Below are 20752 nucleotides of genomic sequence, written 5' to 3' on the forward strand. Positions count from 1 at the left end.
CTGCAAATAATAGTGATCCTGATACATGAAAATACATCTTAATGCAGACAATGAAGAGTAGAGAAGCATTTGCCACATAAGGAATAAACAGAGCATAGATGAGTCAAGCATATGGAAATAAAATTTAAATAGAAGCATTTCCTAGCCTTTCTTGGATTTTCATCAGGAGATCTTACTTAGCAAGAAGGAACTGGCAATATTTCTGTCAATATCAGAAATCTATTGAATGTCATTTAAAATTCATTGTATATAATTGTATGTAACTTTACCATTTTATAAACTGCTATGGTTCACAATTCATGATACTGATTCAGTCATTCTCAACTCAATATAAAATTTTTAAAACTATGGTAAAACTGAATAATAACTCTGTCTTATAGGTGCTATTTATTTTAACTGAATCTAGTTTATATTTCTAAAGTTGCATATATTAATTCAGTTTCATTCTGAAATAATGATTGTCATATTGGTAGGTACTGTCCAGTTGAAAACTGTGCTCTAAAGGGTGTTCTGAAATCAACATTTTTTCTATGAAGTCTTTTTTTTAGGTTAGTATTTTATTTATTTATTTATTTATTTATTTATAATTGAAATAAAACTGATATACAATATTACATTGGTTCCAGATATACAACATAATGATTTGACAATTAGATACATTACTAAATGCTCACCACAAAAAATATAGTAACCAACTGTCAATGTACTAAGATATTACAAAATAATTGATTTTTTTCCCCATGCTGTGCTTTCATCCCTGTGGCTTACTATTTTATAATAGAAAGTCTGTAACTCTTAATCCCCTTCACCTATGTTGCCCAACCTCCCACCCCTATGGCAACCACCAGTCTGATCTTTGTGTTTATGTGTATCTCTGTTTTGTTTTCACCTGTTTTAGATTCCATATATAAGTGAAATATTGTATTTCTCTTTCTCTGACATATTTAACTAATACCCTCTAGGTCCATCCATGTTGCTTCAAATAGCAATATTTCATTCTTTTTATGCCTGAGTAATATTCCTTTATTTATATGCCATATCTTCTTTATCCATTCATTTATTGAGGGACACATAGGTTGCTTCCATATCTTGGCTATTATAAATAATGCTGCAGTAAACATAAGGATGCATATAACTTTTCAAATCAGGGATTTTCTTTTCTTTGGGTAAATTCCTACAAGTGAAAATACTGGGTCACTGGTATTTCTATTTTTAGTTTTTTGAGGAACCTCCATACTGCTTTCCATAGTAGTGCACCAATTTACATTCCCACCAACAGTGTAGGAGGGTTCCCTTTTCTCCACATCCTCACCAACACGTGTTTTTTCATGTCTTGTTGATAGTAGCTATTCTGAAAAATGTGAAATGATACCTCATTGTAGTTTTTATTTGCTTTTCTCTTATGGTTACTGATGTTGACTGTCTTTTCTGTGTCTGTTGGCCGTCTGTATATCTTCTTTGGAAAAATGTTTATTCAGGTCCTCTGCTCATTTTTTAATTAGACTATTTATTTTCTTGGTGTTGAGTTGTTTGAGTTATTTATATATTTTGGATATTAGTTCCTTATCAGATATATAATTTACATATAGATTCTCCCATTATATAGGTTACTTTTTCATTCTTATCATTTCCATTGATATGCAGAAAATTTTTAGTTTGTTATAGTCCTACTTGTTTATTTTTCCTTTTGTTTCCCTTACCTGGGGAGACATATGAAGAAAAAAATTACAAATGCTGATGATCAAGAGTTTGCTGCCTATGTTTCTTCTAGGAGAGTTATGGTTTCATGGTTTATATTTAGGTCTTTAATCATTTTGAATTTATTTTTGTATCTGGTGAAAGACAGTGATTCAGTTTCATTCTTTTGCATGTAGCTGCCCAATTTTCCCAATACCATTTATTGAAGATACTATCCTTTTTTTATTGTATATTCTTTCCTCTGTTGTACATTAATTGACCATATAAGCATGGATTTATTTCTGGCTCTCTGTTGTGTTCCACTGATCTCTGTGTCTGCCCTTGTGCCAGTGTCATGCTGTTTTGATCACTGTAGCTTTGTAGCGTTACTGGCTGAGATGCTGTTATTTCCAGGATCATGTCTTGGAAGTGACAAACAAGTCAGCAGACAAGAGTATGGAGCAATGAGCAAAGTTTTTAATGAGGAGTGAAAAGGAAAGAAAGGCTCCCTCTAACTGGGAGGGGCTCCAAGAGAGGATGCTGTTAGGGCTGCAATGTCTATGGTTTATGAGCACAAAAATGGAGAAAATCATGCAAGTGGCTAAGAGTGGTTCCTAGGGCCTATTGCTATGGCCAAACAATGATCAAAGGAAAAGAAAAATTCCCATTTTTCTCAGGCTGAATTTTCCTAGATGTTCAGGATGAGGCTTCCTGTTTACTGAGAAGACTTTGCCATAGTTCTCCTCTGCCTGCACCTTACCGGGACCTTGAGCTCTGTCTGTCTATGTCTGACTAACATCTGCCTCATTAGTATAACTTGAAATCAGGCAGTATCACACTCCCAGCTTTGTTCTTTCTCAAGATTGCTTTGGCGAGTCAGAGTCTTTTGGGGTTCTGTACTAATTTTAGGTTTATTTGCTGTAGTTCTGTGAAAAAATGTCATTAGTATTTTGATAGGGATTGCATTGAATCGTGTGGCTTTCTATGGGTAGTATGGCCATTTTAACAATATTAAGTCTTTCAATTCATGAGCATGGAATATCTTTCAAATTATTGGTGTCACCTTCAATTTATTTCATCAATGTCTTACAATTTTCAGAATACAGGTATTTCTCTTCCTTAGACTGATTTATCACTAGGTATTTTATTCTTTTTGATGTAATTTTAAATGGAATTTTCTTAAATTCTCTTCTAGTTTGCTATTTGTATATAAAAAACACAACAGATTTCTGCATATTGATTTTACATCCTGTGACTTTACTGAATTAATTTATACTAATACTTTTTTTGGAGGAGTCTTTAGGATTTTCTAGAGTACTGAAGATTTTTTAGATTCTATAGAGTACTGTGAATAGTGACAATTTTACTTCTTCCTTACCAATTTAGACACTTTTTATTTACTTTTCTTCCCTGATTGCTGTGGCTAGGACTTCCAGTACTATGTTGCATAAAAGTAGGATAGTGGACATCTTTGTTTTTTTCCTGATCTTAAAGGAAAAGCTTCCAGTTTTTCACTATTGAGTATAGTATTAGCTGTGGGTTTGTCATATATGGACTTCATTATGTTGATATAAGTTCTCTGTATACTCACTTTGTTGAGTGAGTTTTTATCATAAATGAATGTTGAATTTTGTCAAATGTTTTTCCAGCATCTATTGAGATGACTGTATGGCTTTTCTCCTTCCTTTTGTTAACATGGTATACTACATTGATTGATTTGTGGATATTGAGCCACCCTTGCATACCTGGAATAACTCCCATGTGGGTGTAGTAATGATCCTAAATGAATAGAAAAGTAAATATTCCATTCATTCAGCAAACATGTAATTACTGACTTAGCACTTACCATGCTCCAGGCACTGTTTTGGCAATTGGGATAATTAACAAAACAATACAACAAAGATCTTCATATTTGTGGCATTTAAATACTACTGTGGATAGATAGATAATACACAATAATAATAATAAATTTATATACTATATTAAAATATTTTAAGTCTCCCTGGAGGTGAAGAAAGTAGTAGCCTTTAACATTAAATAGAGTAATAAAAATAGATGTCACTGAGAATGTGAGATAAAAGCAAAGACTTGGGAAGCTGTGGGAGTTGGTCATACAGATTTAAGTGAAGGGGGTTCCAGTTGGGTGAGCACCTAGTCCAAAAGCCAAGGGTGGAAGAATTCCTGATGTGTGAAAGGACTGTCAAGGGAGCCATATTCTATAATGGAGTGATGGGGATTAGGTTTAGGAAGAGAGAGGGTCAGAAGTTATAAATAGATTGATAGATGACCATTTTCTAGCTGTTAAATCTCTCTTTTGAACCACTTTACTGTATTCTCTCTGTAGCATATTCTGTCTGTGGTAAGTATAAAAAATATAGCTGACCAGATAATTTAACAGTTGAAGTATTTTGGTATGTCCAAGGAATAACTTTTCAAATATTTCACAATTAGGTACTAATCCTATGCATTTAAACTCACAGTTGGACTGATGTTTAACACCATAAGATAATTATAAAGCATTACACTTTCATTGACAATATTTAGGGTTACTAGTTTTCTGAAACTCTGTCTTTGACTTCGTCTTTAAGAATTAGATTAACAAATAGAAGTTGGCAGAAATATTATTACATAAAGTCTCAGTAGAGGTTCTATGTTGTTGATTAGTTTCATATCTGAAATGGAAAGACATCTTCATCACAAATGGCCATCAGCTATGAGCATCAGAAACACTGGAAATAATTCAGCTTTAGGGCAAACTACTTGTATCTAAGTTCATAAAATATGAGGACTCACAGAAGGGATTTAACTTATGCAGTATATCAAGGTAAGACCTGCTAGAAAATGGAAGCATGAAAGTGTTATACTTGTTTAATATTGTAGTTAGCCTAAAGCAACAGTAATCTATGAAATGTTATTTGGACCTGCACAGTTACATTAATTTTCTTTTAATCTTCGTTTGCTCCAGGAAATATTTCAATTGAATTTTACATTTCCTGAATCCAAGATTTCAGTAACTCTGGAATCCAGTGTCATTTACTTTAACTTTCTTTTTTCAATTATTTCCAAATACTAAGTGAATTCAAAACCAGGAATTTATCTTACATTTTGATTCCTTTAAAATGTAAAAATACATGATTTAGATAAACTTTAATACAGTTCTGAAATTAGATTTAATTGGTTAATAATTCATTTATAAAACACATTTATCTACTTCATATTAGATATCCAGCTCAATGCACATAAAAAATAAAGCAATAGTTACTTTGAGAGGTAGTATGTGAAATACTTGAAAAAGAAGCTATATTATATTCTGAGTTCGGTATTAAGCACTTCTTCCTTCTAGCTGTGTCTTCTTAGCCAAATTAGTCAACCATTCTTTGCCTTAATTACCCTATGACAAAATGGAAATAAATAATGGTACCTGCAAAATAGTGACTGTGAGGAAAAAAAAAGGTCCTGTAAAGTGTTAGCATAGTGCCTGTTATCTATTAAGAACTCAACAAATGTATACTATTTTTGTTATATGCATGTGTGTACTTTTAAAAGTATCTGGTGGTGCTGTTACACTGTTACTCAGAAAATACAGGCTGGCTTTCAATTTTAAAATGTCAGAACTTGAGCAATGAAGATTGGTGAAGTCCCTGAAAATAACATATCTTAATTTTGAGAAGGGAGATGAAGAACAATTTGGAGCTTCCCATGAATGGCTTACAGATATTACTGTATAGAGATTCATAGATGACTAAAGTGACTAGCTTCAAAAAGAGAAAAGGAACACAGAGCATAAATTTGACATTTGGCTGTTTTTTGTCTGGATCGATTTTAGACCAAATGGTATGAACCCAATAAAATTTTCAAACAGGTGCTCTATGTTGTGGAGAAAAATCATTTCCGCTTACCCTTTAAGTTTCTTCTAGGTGGTCTAAAAATCAAATTGACATGAGTCAGATTAACATGAACAAAAAACAAAGTTTAATTATGTATGAGCAGGGAATCCACATACATGAGATTCCAAACAGGCAAAATGAGGTGCATATAACATCCTGAACTAAGAAAGGATGTCAGGGGTCTGTGACTTCAAAGGGAAAGGGAAGCAATTCAGAAAGGAATATGAAAGAGTGAATGTTTGGTAAATGTTTCCTGGGTAAATGTGGGACACAGGAGAAATTTTAACAGACTTTGCTAAATTCTTCCCTGCCACCTAGTTCATTTTATAATGTAGTTATCTGTGTTAAATAATAGCTGTCTTCCAGAGCAGTTCCTCTATCTAAATTATTTTTATGCAGTTGGAGGAAGGGTCATAGTCTCTCCCAGGGTCTTTTGGGCCTTTACTATTTTCAGCTCAAAATAATCTATATGCTAACGTGGTGCATCTTGGGGTGGCCTGCCCTTAGCCTCTATAATTACAAATCTCTCTGTGATTTATAATTTCAACAGAGTATAAGGGGAAAAATAAAAGGTTTTCCAATGTAATAGCTAAAAGACACATAAAGGAAAAACAATATTTTCATTAAATTTAAAGAAAAACTGGAATTATATGTAACATTAAATTCTTGCAGTTTTTAATCATGTCAAGCAGTCTTGGTAAAGTTTCTGAATTTCTAAACCTACTCTATAAACCTATAATTAGTCACACATCTCAATACTATCACAAAACAAATCCTAAATAAAGGTTGGAAATTCATATTTGTTGGGGTGGAAAATTTTTCCTCTTCAAGGTTCTTTGATTGGTTTAAGAATTAAAATGGCATGAGACAGATTAACAGAAGAATATTAAAAATTAAGTACATATATACTGGCAGGTCCATAACAATATGCCAACAATATTCTGTAACAATGTAACAAATGGCAGTCAGTCTGGCAGTTGAGGCTTATATGCCACCCAGAGCTAGGAGAAGGGAGTAGCAGTCTGTGACTTCAAATGGAAGGAAGGCAATTCACAGAAAGATGGAAGAGTAAATATTTGGAAAACAAGGGTTTGCTAGGCCACACAGAAACAGTGGAACACAGAGAGGAATTTTAACCAATAGACTGCTATATTCTTCCCTGTCTGTCACACCTAGTTCATGCTATACTGTTATTATCTATGGTGATAGCTCCCTTTCTGCAACAGACCCTCTCTTTAAATTATTTTAAAAATTTGTGTCTCCTAAAACTGTGTCAATTAATTTAGAGGCATGTGAAAAAATATTTACAATAAAGACAAGTCCCAATATTTGTTTGTATTGTTTCCAAGTTTCCCCTTTTAGCATTTCTAACAAAAAATAAAAGGAAAAAATGAATTATAGATGTAGACTGAAGTATGAGAATATGTTAGTCCTTGTTTTGTCTGTCTTTAGTATTTTGGCTTACTGTGGTGAGCATTCAGTAGTGTTAATAACTGTTGAATCACTATGCTGTACACCTGTAACCCATATAATATTATATATCAACTATACTTTAATGAAAAAAATTGGTATTTTAAAATTTTATCCCCAGTTTTCAAAAGCTGCTATCAAAATAAGCATTTGTTTAAAGAACAAGTTCAAACTCTTTCTCTTGAAAGACTTTGCAATTTGATCAGTTTTTCAGTCTTATTTTCCTACCACTCTTTTTTGCCCATTTCACAGTATATGCCAACTAAACCTCCCACCTTTCCTAGATCTCCTAGAGCAGTGCTGTCAAACTGTAACCTGCATATGAATAACCTGGAAATTGTGTTAAAATGTATATTTTTGCTCAGCAGGCCATGGAAAGTATTTGAATTTATTTTTGTTTCTTATCTGTTTTTATAATAGCAGTTTTTAAAATTGAGGTACAATTGATTTATAACATTTTAGTTTCAGGTGTACCACATAATTATTCCACGCTCGTATATATTGCAAAATGATTACTGCAGTAAATCTAGTTAACATGCAACAACACCACACAGTTACAATTTTTTTTTTGCGATGAGAACTTTTAAGGTTTACTCTCTTAGCCATTTACAATATGGCTATAGTATGTAGCCATACTACCATATAGTATTATTAACTATAATCACCATGCTGTACATTACACCCTCATGGAGAGTTTGCATTTCTAATGAGTTCCTAGTGATATGATGTGTCAGGCCCCATACTTTGAGTTGCCAGGATGTTTGAACACCACATCGTTCTTTTTCTGCATTCCCTCCTCAGCCCTAAGGCTGTTAGATGTGATCCTCCTCTGTGGTCTTGTATGTGAATGCCCATTCCCAGGCTGAATGGGCCACTGTCATCTTTTTCTCAGAGAAGAGTTTATATACCTGTCATCATTCTGAAGTTTTCATCTTTGTCCATGATCTCCTAAACTTTGAGGGGTGTTTATTATTTATTTTGATTTCCCCAGAATCTAGCTTTATGGCTGGTCCATAGTAAGTATATAATAAGTATGTAGTGTAAAATAATTGAAGTGACTGAGAGAAGGAGAGAAAGAGAATAGAAGGTAAGAAAAATGAATGAAGATAAAAAGGAAGAAATTAGGTACCATGAGATCACATTTTATTGCAGTTTTCATACTGCTCAACATATCAAGTTTCTGTAAGAGGCAAAGTAACAGGAATGGAAGTTTTCTTTGTGTCTAGAAAGGGAAAACATCTTCAATTATTTTGCTTTCTAAATAGCAGTGTTTCCAGTGAAGACAGACTCTTTGCTTCTCATTCTTTGTCACAGGCACATTTTGCAACAGGCTTGCTAAGAAAAAGATGAACTCTTCTTCCATTTAATTAAGAATGATGTTTATCAGGAACTTAAAGTGGATCCCCTCCCCTTTCAATGTAAAAAGCACTTATGATACCAGGAGAGGGAGAAAGGCATTTGCCAAGAGAAAATCCTCACCACTTCCTGGACGATCACCAGGTCTGCAGACGGTGCTGGGCTTTTTATCAGTCTACTTGTCCTACACCCCAGTGGCAAAGGCCGTGGGTAGGAGCCTGTATGCACCGCATCAGCTTTAAACAGCACTTTCCAGACTGTGGTCTAGCCAAGGGTCGGGATTGTTGCTAAAAGGAACACGTCACGTTTTATTTTATTTTTAACAATGTAGCAGATAGAAAAGTAAATATTCCATTCATTCATCAAGCACTTAATTACTGACTCAGTACTTACCACGCTCAGCACTTCAGGTCCCCTCTTAAGACTTACAGATACAGATACTGGCATATGTGTGGGATACCCATCTATATTCAGATCTTCTTTGTTAAATAAATTACTTTTTTTAACATCAAAATTTTTGCTTTCTTACTAATTATTAGTTACTTCTTTGCCAGCAATAATGTATTGTGTTTTTTTCTTTCAGAGTTTGAACCTGAAAAGACTGGAGGCAGTACAAGGAGGGAGAGAGGTAAGAAAGTCCACAGGAGATGGGGAGGGAGGAAGAGAAAGTGGGTACAGAGCTGTGATGACATGGTTGGTGATGATGGTGATCACGGCAATGGGGACGTGCTGAGAGGCATTCTGTGTACAGCTGTTCCATGAACACTGGCCAAACCACATTGTGCACATGTTGATATAGCTCTATTATTTGTGGGTGATCCTGTGAAGCTGAAGAAGATACTGTTTCTCTGGTTAGGTAAGTGTTGTTTCTGTTAAAATGAATTTTTCAGCAGCAAGGTCCTCCAAATGGGGCAGAAAAGCCTTTTGAAGAAAGCATTACAATGCAATATTTTAAAATATTTACTGAAAAATTAGCAAATGTAACAATACTAATTATGACACTTGAGATTCTTCACACTCCTCTCCAAGGCTATGAGCATAGGCTGTGAAGTTGGTGTGCATTTTTAGATAGTGTGAAGCTGCTCTGGTAAGACTAGCAATTTTAAAACTTTTTAAAATTATTGTTTATGGTGCATGTTTTATAGAAAGGAGAAACTTTTAGTGGTACCAGACGTACTACTGTATTATATACATTATGTGTCTGATTTTCTGTTTCTAACTGAGTGTACAGACTTAATTAACCTCAAACTTCTTTCTATGCTAAATATGTAAATGCTCCACTTTACTCTGTGATTTAGATCATCAAGGTAGGGAGAGTGTGAAACATTCAATTCAGCAAATTTTCTTGTTGCCCAAAAGGTAATTTTATTTTTTGGTGGTATTTAAATAACAGTTTTGTGGCAAAAGTGAATATTTTGTCTTACAAAATGAGGAAATAATTCTTACTCTGCTCCCCATCTGTGGCTTCTCTTTCTATAAAGATAGATTCCTTCTATAATAAATACATGGTGTTTTGCCCCTCCTTTCTGGTTGTTTTAATTTGCAGTTGTGTGTTTTTAGTATTTGGCACTTCAGTTGCCAACCTAACTTGTCATGACAGCATCTTTCCCATCTATTTGTTATACTCCATCCAGAAGAATCTGTTGTTTTTGAGGGACAGATCATAGTTAGCTCACAATGGCAGAAAGGCTGGAAAATATGAAGTATAAGTAAATCTTTAGATATTTTTCATGTTGTAGGAAAGCAAGGTAATAAGGTCATGGTTGCCAGTAAAGACATAGTGGGAAAAATAATGTGTACTGTGTAAGAAAGGCCTTAAACCATAAGTACTTAACACTCAGACATGATCAGATGGATCTACTTAGAGAGGAAGAAGTTAAGTCATCACCTCCTAAATGTAAGTTCACACACAGGCTGAGTCCCACAGTTCATCTCTGCTCAGTCAGAGCCTTGAAGGACTTACAGTTTGGAGCTACCCAGCCTCTCACTGCTGAATCTTAGTCCAGCAGCAGCTGTGTGTCCAAAGAAGGGAAACTTAAATCCATAAACCCATGTAAAGCTGTTTCTAAGTGGTAGCAAAATTCTTTTGTTTCATTAAGATTTTGTAGTTTTTCATGTTCTTTTTAAAAGCTTACTGACTGGTTATTACGGAAAAGAGTTGCTTTTAAGTTCTGTTGCTTGTTCCCTCTCATTTTATTTTTATTAGAAAAGCATTTATGGAAAAGGAACATGTCAATAATATGTATTACTTTTTTAAAACTATTATTTTTTCTTGAAAATATTTTATGGTTTATGTAAAACTCAAATTTTTAATGACCTACAGTGTTATATATCTGCATAAAGGGGACAGCCTTGATTTGGGTGGGCCTTCTGCCTGAGGCAATGGAGTAATTGTGAACAAGGTAAAGTCATCCAGTTAATGATAGCCCAGCGATGTCTTCTCCATGTGATACCTCCAATCCAGGAATGAAAAGTAAATATCAGCTATTAAAATTGAAAACAACCACTTCATGTTCTCTGGGTAACCCTGGATTACTTGAGCTTCACCTAACTCACCTTCCCCCATGATTACAAAGCCAATATGTTCTACGCTAAGAAACTGTAGGGAAATGTCAATGAGATAAAGTATGTTGTGAGAACTGTCCTGTCTAGTCTGTGGCAGGCAATCTGCAAACAAAGAGCACAGTTACTATGAGAAGAGCCTCCTGATCTCTCTTGCTTACAGAAGTGGCCTGTATCTTTCTCATTCCCATTTGCTGTGTTCTATTTTACATGTGCATTACAAGGATGTAGAATATATTCTGGTTATAGTAAACTGCAGTGTGTGGATTTAGAAAACTCTTCTCAAAACGTTCTCTTAGTATTTCTCATCCAAACACTATTGTGATTGATAAAAATTTAATGACAATGATTACTTCTTAAAATGAATTAATTTGTCTTAGTTCAAATGACAGATATTCCCAATAGGTGTTGATGGATGTAATACTAAGGGTCTATTGCCAAATATTTATAAGAAGGTTTAGGAATTGCCATTTTAAATGTTTTATTTACTTATTTGAGATAATGACAACAGCTAGAGTATACAAGTAAAATTGAAGCATACAAGGAAAATTGAAGCAGGCATTATTATGCTATTTAGCTAAGTGGTAAATACTATTAAAAAGCTAATTGCTAGGTAGGAAGGCCAGATTTGAACACTGCATGCAGTATGAAAATATAAATTAAGAAGAAGTGATTCAAATATGAATTACTTTTCTGAAGAAAACAGAATTCAGTAGCACCTAAATTGGTTGTATTATTATAAAATATTTGAAAATAGATATTAGTTGTTAAAAAAAAAGTTGCATTACTATTATTGCCTATGTATGCATGCATACTGTGTATAAACTGAGGGCACTGAACTTAAGTTTTTCCTTAAGAAGGAGGTTACTAGTATTCTCTACAAAATGCAAATATTTAAGCAGTACTTCTGATTGTAAATACATTTCCTGTCACCTGTGGAATCTTGTAACTCAGAAAAGTAAAAGTGAAAATCACTCAGTATGACATAGATAATTCATTTTCTTTTTCTTAAGGAATTTCTGTTCTCCTATATAGTACTTTTATTGTTTAATGTACTAAAACCAAGTTACTATACATGTTCTTGAAAGGCTGTATGCTTTGTTATTTTAAATAGTATTATATTTTCCAAAACACAGTTCTGTTAACTTATTAAGATTTACCTGTGTTTATGTCTGTGCAGTTGTGTGTGAGTGTGTGTATGCATAGTGTGTGTACACACTAATTTTAAATAGCAAATTATCTCTACTTTCACCCTACCTCAAAAATAACCATCCATAATCAGGATATCTTATATCACAAGCCTAAATATACATGATATGTGACTTCATGTCATGGATAAAGAGAACAATTATTATGGTCAGTTATGTAAATCAGAGTTAAACATTTTATTTCGGAAATTCTACTGAATGTGGTAAGCTGTTATGAGAGATGATGGCTGGTGGAACTTTTTGGCTGTTTGGATTGTTGGAAGTTACAGAGATTCCAGAACCATAGAGGCAATGGAAATAAAGTACAAGTGTGTAATGATCAAGGATCACCTTTATACAATTTGCAGAGCTCAGATCTCTCAAAGTGATGAACAAAATAAAGAGATCATGTTGCCATTTTTCACCTGGAATTTTGAAGAAGACAAGATTAATGTTGTTACATTTGAACATTTTAAATTGTTTTATACTCTTGTAAGACAGATTATGAATATGCTTCTTAAACATCTGAAAGAAAATCAACACTTTAGTTTCTAGAAACATTCCTTAGGAATATGACCAAAAAAACATTTACAGACATATCCATCCTTTTCTAGAAACATTCCCTATTGTGGTTTGGAAATTTTTCGATTGACTTTACTTGGTCTTGCCAGTGATATAAAAAAGTCCCACTTTTATTTGCGGAATTACAAGTACAAACAGATAGGTTCTAAGAGACAGACAGTAAAAAATGTACTTTTCAAATTATGAAAATAGTTGATTTATGAATGGGTCATTCTCAAGAAAATTTTGTACATGTCTTGCAACCCATATATTTTGTAGAACAGAAGTTTCACTGACATTCTTTGTTGGATTACAATGTTCCCAATCCTCTATATATTTTTAAAAACACATAAATAAGAAATTACAGGTGATATGAACTTTCAATACCTAAGAAAACATAATTAATCAGAGACATTTGAAAAAGGTGGATTGAAAAACAAATGTTTAGTGGCTATTTTCCCAATCCTACTTTATATGTAAATGCATTAATCATTTAAAACAATAATATTTTAATTTTTCTATTTATATAAAGTACCACTTGAGCATGTAATATTCCTCAAGAAAGTAATCATTTTATTCTGATAGTGGATTTTATGCCTTTGCTAATATAGTTGTATAGATTATGTTATTTATCTCTTGACAAATTATGTATTTCTACTTGCAGTTTAAAGTTATTTTTAAATTTTAGCTCCAAAACTGAGACAGTTCAGAGAATGAGATAAATGATATTCTATTGTTCAAAGTAATTTTGAACTACCTGGAATATCAGCACAGCATTATTTCAAATGGGACAAAATAAAAAATGACCATTGATATATTACCATTTATAAAATAATTAGAATTATTAAGCATATTTACATCTGCATTATTGCTTAACTTAAGAAAACTCACTATTAGTTATCTATCCTGTGTCCAATAGATTACTAGAGAGAATTGTTTTTTAAAGGGATAAAATCAGAAAAAATTATGAGTTCTAAGAACAGAACAAAAAATGTTTTGAAAAAAGTGTATTGTTCTTGGAAATAAGAGTTACAAAAAGCATTGTAGTGTGATTTTTCTCGTAAAATCTAATATTTTACACAATTTTGAAATTATAAAAGAAAACTATAGTTTTTTATAGCTTTGTGCATGAAGTAAAAGATTTTCAGAGAAACAAATCATTATTACCAATTATCTTTAATAATTTTTCTGCAAAACTTCCATTTGCATGTTTTCTTTGTTCAGTATTCAGAATAGACTGAATATTTCTACTTATGTTCAAAGTTAGCTATCGCATTTTTAGTTGCTATAGAGTTTTATAAGAATAAGAGATTCTTTGATAACCTCAGATGATGACACAATTTTTTTGGAAAATATATAGTGGTTAATATTATATTATTTGAGATATAATAGCTAAGACAAAGGTTACTCTTCCTTTTATAACTAGAATTATTCAGTGGTTTGATGCCTGCAATCTGCCGCTTAAGATGTGTCTGATTTGCAGTTTACTTTTGAGATCAAAAGACCTTTTAATACTTGGTAAAAAATAAAATTGCCCTATATATATTTTTTTCCCCTCTCAGAATTGATAGGCAAAAAAGGAAGTGAAAGATCTTTGTGCTTATAAATCAATATTTAAATTGAAAGAATTATCCTTTGTAAGACCTTTATAATTATTCCTGTTTCAAAACGTTGTTGAGAGGATAAAATGAATTAACATGTATAAAGCTTTTTAAGCAGTGCCTGCTACATAGGAAACACCCAATCCATGACAACAACTGCTGTTATTTTTCATGTCCTCTGCTCTTCTCTTGCTTTTCTCTTCTGTCGGAGACAGTTTGAGTGTCCTGTTGTTGGGAGATTTTACTGTCTACATGGTCTGGCCTATGCAATGGGGATAATAATATCCAAGGCCTAGCCTGACTTTTAAAGGATATTATATTCTACATTGGTTCTGAGATGACAAATTCTAAACAGGACAACAAAGTCTTCTTGGAACCCATCATTGAATCTCAAAAATCCTTAATTCCATATTTTATAATACAGATAAGAGAAAGACATACTTAACTTTTCCACTTACAGCATTGTTTACAGAGAGCTGTGTCTAAGGCCTGTAGATTTTCTCAGCTATTTTTCACATCATCTGCATTTTCTGGGTGATCTTCAAATTGGATTTTGAAGATTTCTCTGTGCTTGTAAACCACTGACATTGCAAGAGACTATCAAAGAAAACCTATTGATTAAGCAAAACTAATTTTATTAGACCTACTTCAGTAAGAAAAATAGGGATAATGAGGAATCCAAATGAAGTGCATTCCATTTAGATTTTTTTTCTCTTTCTTTTGTAAGTGTTTTTTCCTGGTTATTTAGATTAGGTAGCCCTAGAGTATTCACATACTGACAGGACAATATTTCCCAAGAAAAGTAGAAAAAAGGAGAAAAGGAAAGAAGTGAAAGCCAGCTTTGGACAGACATGAAGTCACCACTGGGGAAGGATAAAAAAAGAAGTCTTAGATACTGGAAACCCATCACACACACCAAGAGCCACACAAAAGGATATCTGTAATAGGTTTAAACAATAATTTGAGCCCTAATCAATTCCATTGAGCATCAGTCTGATCATCATGTTCATGACACAGTTCCCCGAAGTGGGCTCTGCCGTTTCAGACTGTACTACATGGAATTATGCCAGTTGGACACATACACACATGAGTTAAAATATGAAGCAGGCAGGAATTTGACCAAGAGGGCCAAGCAGATTGAGAAGACATGAAAATTTCAGTTGGGTAACCTCCCATCTTAAGAACCTGGCTTAAGACCTTCTGGGGGCCTCATAAACCTTCTAAAGCCAAACAAGATGAAATTGAATGAAACCAACAAAGACCTGATTGAGGATAGTCCTTAAAAGGTTTTGAAAGGATACTAAGGGTAAGGTTTGTCTAAAGGAAATCACCTGGTAAGACCTGAACTCACACGTGCCTGGAGTTAATACTCTTTTGCTGACTCACAATGGAGAGTCAGGAAACCAAACCAACAGAAGCGTTGTAAGTAAAAGACCATGTGTTTTCATCTCAAATGAGAGTTTTCAAATTGCATTATTAGATCATCAAAGGATAACTAAAAAGCATTCTCATTCCTAGGAGGCAGAAACTCTGCACTTGGGAGCCTGAAAAAAAGAACTTAAGGTTTAGATCCAGTGCAGGGCCTACCTCACTGTTGTCAGAGACCTCTGAAGGGGGACTTAAGCAGCCTGAGAACATGTTTCAGGAAGAGGAGTTAAGTAGGGTTGCACAAGGGTTTCAAGGGGATCTCTGTTGTATTGCCACAATTCTTTACTGTTGACCTCCCCACAAAACACAAAAACCTCTTGAAGCAAAGCAAGTTTATTAAATTTACTACAATAAAAAAAGAACACTACATTGATAAAATTTTGCTAGCTCTCTAAATGGGGATTGGGAAAGGATATTTAGATGGTGTTAAGGTCCAGACAGAATAATTTAAAGGCAAGTCTTGTAAGGTATGTAATAGAGATTCGACAAGGTAGGGAATAGGTAGAAGTTAGGCAGTTTATGGCGTGGTAGCTCTGCCCTGATGTGCACACAGCTAAAATGAATGGAGATCTCTCTTCAGGGTTCCAAAATGCAATGTTTTACTTGTTTATGAGTCTTGTGGGTTTTTTTTTTCTTAATATTTGGATATAAGTAAGGATTTGTAATTTTGAAGTGGATTTTACAAAGAGAGAAGGACTAAGGATTACAGTAGAAGGATTTTAACTTTCTAATCAATATAAATTTAAGTATCTGTTTTAAGAAATATATATTATTTTTAGAATCAGTTAAACCCTGGAGATGTTTTCAATTGAAAAGAGAAAAACAAATTATGACTATTATTTCACTGTCTTATATTTTGATCTGAAAGCAGTCCTAAACTCAGGGTCCTTTGTTTTGTTTTGTTTTGTTTTGCATTGCTGTTTTCACTTGTGTATGTAACTGAATATGCAATTACTTCATGCCCTTTACTATGTCAATTGATATAAAAAGAAAACACTCCTCCAGGTGGTTGAATTGATTTAGCATGGTTTCATCAGGGTATTTATTCACATATAAATGAGATCTCTTAGGATTCCTTGGTTAATTACAAATAGAAGCCGATTGCCACCTCAAAATTATATAGAAGAAAATAATGTTTTTACTATTTTTATACTTCCCTGAAACTTAATACAATTATCTAGTTTTCTTTTGGATTTATATTTTCATGCAGAACAAACAATCCCCATGTAAATGTTCAGTTCTCGGTTTTGCTGGCTAACATGCTACAAGCCTGTAAAGCTGCAACAGGAGCACACTGCTTCTCCTCTCTGGAGAACTTCACGGCCCTCCTGCTCTCTGAGAGGAAATAGATCTCTTTCTGTCCTTTGTTCATCTCTCTAGTTGAGGACAATTATTTGACAATATGTCTACTTTCTGTTGGCATCTTGTCCTTAAATCTACTTTGAGACGATTCTCTGGACTTCAGTGCCAGCCAGCCCAATGGAATAGGAGCATTCCTGATTAGTTCCATTGTTATCCTTTAATTGTATTACAGGGTCTCTGGTTCCTTATCAGTGATAGCCACACTGTTACCTCAGATGTAATCTAAACCTTTAAATAACATTGCCTAATAACAGAAAAAAAATACTGTATTTGTGATTCTTTTGCTCACAAGAAATATTGTATTGTCAAAATACTGTTTGCTTTAATTAGATTAAAAATGTAAAGATTAGAGAATTTCAGATTCACACAAATCGTGTTCAAAATAATAGCCTCAGGTAAAACTGCCTTTACACATTATGTTCGTTTGCTAAGGCTGCCATGAGAAGGTATCATAGACTGGATAGCTTTAACAACAGAAATTTATTTTCTCATAGTTTGGGAGCTAGAAATTCCAGATCAAGATGGCAGGAGATGGGTCTTTTTTCGGAGGCTTCTCCTTGGCTTGCAAGCGTCTGCCTTCCCACAGCCCTCACGTGATCTCTCCTGTGGGTGTTCAGACCTCAGTTTCTCTTTGTGTGTCCAAATTTCCTCTTACAAGGACAAAAGTCAGACTTTTGGCCTCATTGGGCATCTTATCAGGTGTCTTATAAGGATGCCACCTCCCTAAATGCCTCATTTTATGTTAATTACCTCTTTACAGGCCCTATCTCCAGGAAGGTACACTCAGAAGTACTAAGGGTTAGGGCTTCAACATAAGAATTTCTTCCCCAAGATAAGCTGCTGCTTTGCCCTTTACTTATTTACTGAAGAGTTTCTTGTTCTCTTAATAACTTTTAAATTTGGTCACATTCAAATTCCAGACATCAGCAGTAACTAAAAGAATAAAATAACACATGAAAACAATTCCTTATCTACAATTCTAATATCCCAAGTGCTCTGAAAACCGATTCTTCCCCAAAAGGTGGCTGAGCTCATTTGGTGCCCAAAACCTGACTTGAACAATATAAAACTATTCATAGTCTTTCTTCTTCCTATTTAGCACAAACACATATGTTTTTTTCCTACAAACAGTGTGTTTGTAAAAGCTGCCAATCCTACTGGCAATATTCAAAAGATATGGTATATGATCTGTATTGGGATTTTAAAATTGGGTTAATTCTGAGTTACCAGATACCTTTGGCCTTAAGGATTTGGGATAAGGAATTGTAGATCTGTAGTAGGATACATTTCACTCTAACCCACTAGGAAAAGGGGGTCCTGTCTCTTCACCATAAAATTTTTGAACTAATACTTGATAAGTGCTTGTTATATGCTTATCACTGTTGTAAGTATTTTTCATATATTCACTCTGAATCCTCACAACTTTGAAGTAGTCTGGTTTCAAATCATTCTCATTTGAAAGACCGGCAGCGAAAGTCAGAGAGTCTCAATAACTTGTCCAAAGTCTTATAATTAGTAAGTGGTGAAGCCAGGATTCAAACCTAGGAAATATGACTCCAGAGTAAAACTGAAACTTTATACTATGACTTATAAGGAGAGAAATGAATAGATTACCACACCTGAATATTTTGACTCCTGGCATACCCAGGAGAATTATCTGATCTTTACTTGTTAAACATTCATATTCTTTCTCTTTCTCTTTTCTTGCCAACCTGTATGTTGCATATAGGCATTATTCCATCGAAGACCATGACCACAGCTACTATTTTGTTTTGGTGAGGGATCATTTGATCACAATGAATAAAAAACACTTAAAATTTATGTTGAATTGTGTCAGGTGTTTACATGTACAGTTAATATTTCTTGATCTCTTGGAAAAAAAGACAATAATCAATCTTTTTCTCTATTTCTCTGATCTGTCTTTCTGCCATTCTTCTCTCTGGGTAAACTAGGTAGCTTCTTTACTTCTTTTTTAACTTATCCTCTTGCCCACCATGACTACCCCCAAATGATGGTCTCAAGTATCCACTTTACAGTTGGACAATCATTGCTAATTATAGACATATTATTATATAGGTATAATCTCCCCTAGCTCATCTACATGGTTCACTCAAATAAATATCCTTTAGCAACAGGAGCTAGGATTTTTAAAAAATGATTTTTTTTCTTTTTTTTTCAAACTTTTTTCCCCTTTTATGATGTGATATTCAAATGATAAATACATCACGTAACTCATCTTTTTAGTTTACCACTGATGATTATGGTAGAAGATTCTCATGATGCAGGTGTTCTGAAGGTACTTGTGGTTAGGGAAGATACACTGTCATGACTTCTGGAATGAAGGTTGGGTCACCATTTTAATTTGCATTTTAAAAAGTTTAAATCAATAGGGATTAAGAAAATTAAAAAAAATTATCTGAAACAATTTGTTTCTCTTGATTGAGGCTCAGTCCTCTCAATTAGGTCCTGATCATCATTGCAAGATCAGTTTCTCAGTTGTCCCTCTCCTGTAAATCTGTTTCATCTGGAATGAGGTAGGGATCTTATACTGAGTAAAAATAATATATCCTATAGAAGGAGGCAAATGTTGGAAATGTAGTAAGTCAAAACAATTCTCTATCCAGGTATTACTGATCTAACGTAAAGCCAATCCATTGTATTCCTGCATACTGCATACAACCTCTTGACCACATTTTACCAAAAATGGAGAAATGTCCTTTGTCCCTTTCTTGCTTGCAAGTGTAGTCTATCAAAGATGCTGTTGCTTTCTCCTCTCACAAGTTACATTTAAAAACAGTTAGCTTTAGTTTACTTTCTGGAAGTGAAGATCACAGAGAACATTGAGAGTAAAGTAGTACCTGATACAAAAATGTCAAAAGTGAACACAGGTCTAATGCATCAGGGAAAGCAAATGATCTGCAATTTTGCCTTGAAAAAGATATTACTAATCTTAGTTCATTTCATTTGATGGGAAAAAAGAGGTGATAGCCTTGTTGAAAATAGAGTTAGCATCAAGAACATGTACATGAAAAGCATATTTAAGACCCTGGCAAGTAAGAATTTAAAAGAACAATGAGGTGCTTCCTGGAGAGCATAGTAACTTCAGTATTCATTTCTTGAGAATGGAGTAATTCATTGATAATTTGTGTGGAACTCAGACAATTTGAGGTAAAAAAAAAAAGTACAAAAGATTTAGGCATTAATGGAGTCAATGGCTTCACTAGGATCATAAAGTAATTTATAAGAATTTTATATGTGTTTTTCAAAGACATTTGTGGGACAAAAATTCAGTAAGTCTTCCCAAAATGAGAAATGACTATATAATGAGAAGCATTATATAGGGAGCACATATTTTGGAGTTTCCAGTACCAGTTCTGCCCTTCGTTCAACAATGTGATGTTGAAGTTGTATAACCTATTTATACCTCAGCTTCTTCATTTTAAGATTAAATTTCGTAGTTGAACCTTACCTCATAGGATTGTCATGAACAGAGAAAATGAGATTGAATAATGAAAAATAATGATCTCGATGTCTGGTGCTAATCAAAATACCCAATATAGAAGTGTTTAATGCCATTATTGTATGTTATTGTTTCTGTTCACTTAAGTTAATAAAAGGCAATCAATATTCTGCTATCTGAGTATAAAGCTTACTCAGCACC

At 33.8% G+C, this 20752-nt stretch overlaps 1 protein-coding gene across 4 annotated transcripts in view; it reads left to right on the forward strand.

Annotated features, from left to right (window-relative positions):
* Positions 1–20752, forward strand: part of CCSER1 (coiled-coil serine rich protein 1) — a 1396684-nt gene that overhangs the window by 969536 nt on the left and 406396 nt on the right. For all 4 annotated transcript variants that reach the window (XM_057502445.1, XM_057502443.1, XM_057502446.1 and 1 more), the window contains exon 10: positions 8974–9018. In XM_057502445.1, the coding sequence (XP_057358428.1) occupies positions 8974–9018 (45 nt within the window). The remainder of the gene's footprint in view (positions 1–8973; positions 9019–20752) is intronic.

Source organism: Manis pentadactyla, chromosome 5, assembly GCF_030020395.1.
Source record: "Manis pentadactyla isolate mManPen7 chromosome 5, mManPen7.hap1, whole genome shotgun sequence".
NCBI lineage: Eukaryota > Metazoa > Chordata > Mammalia > Pholidota > Manidae > Manis > Manis pentadactyla.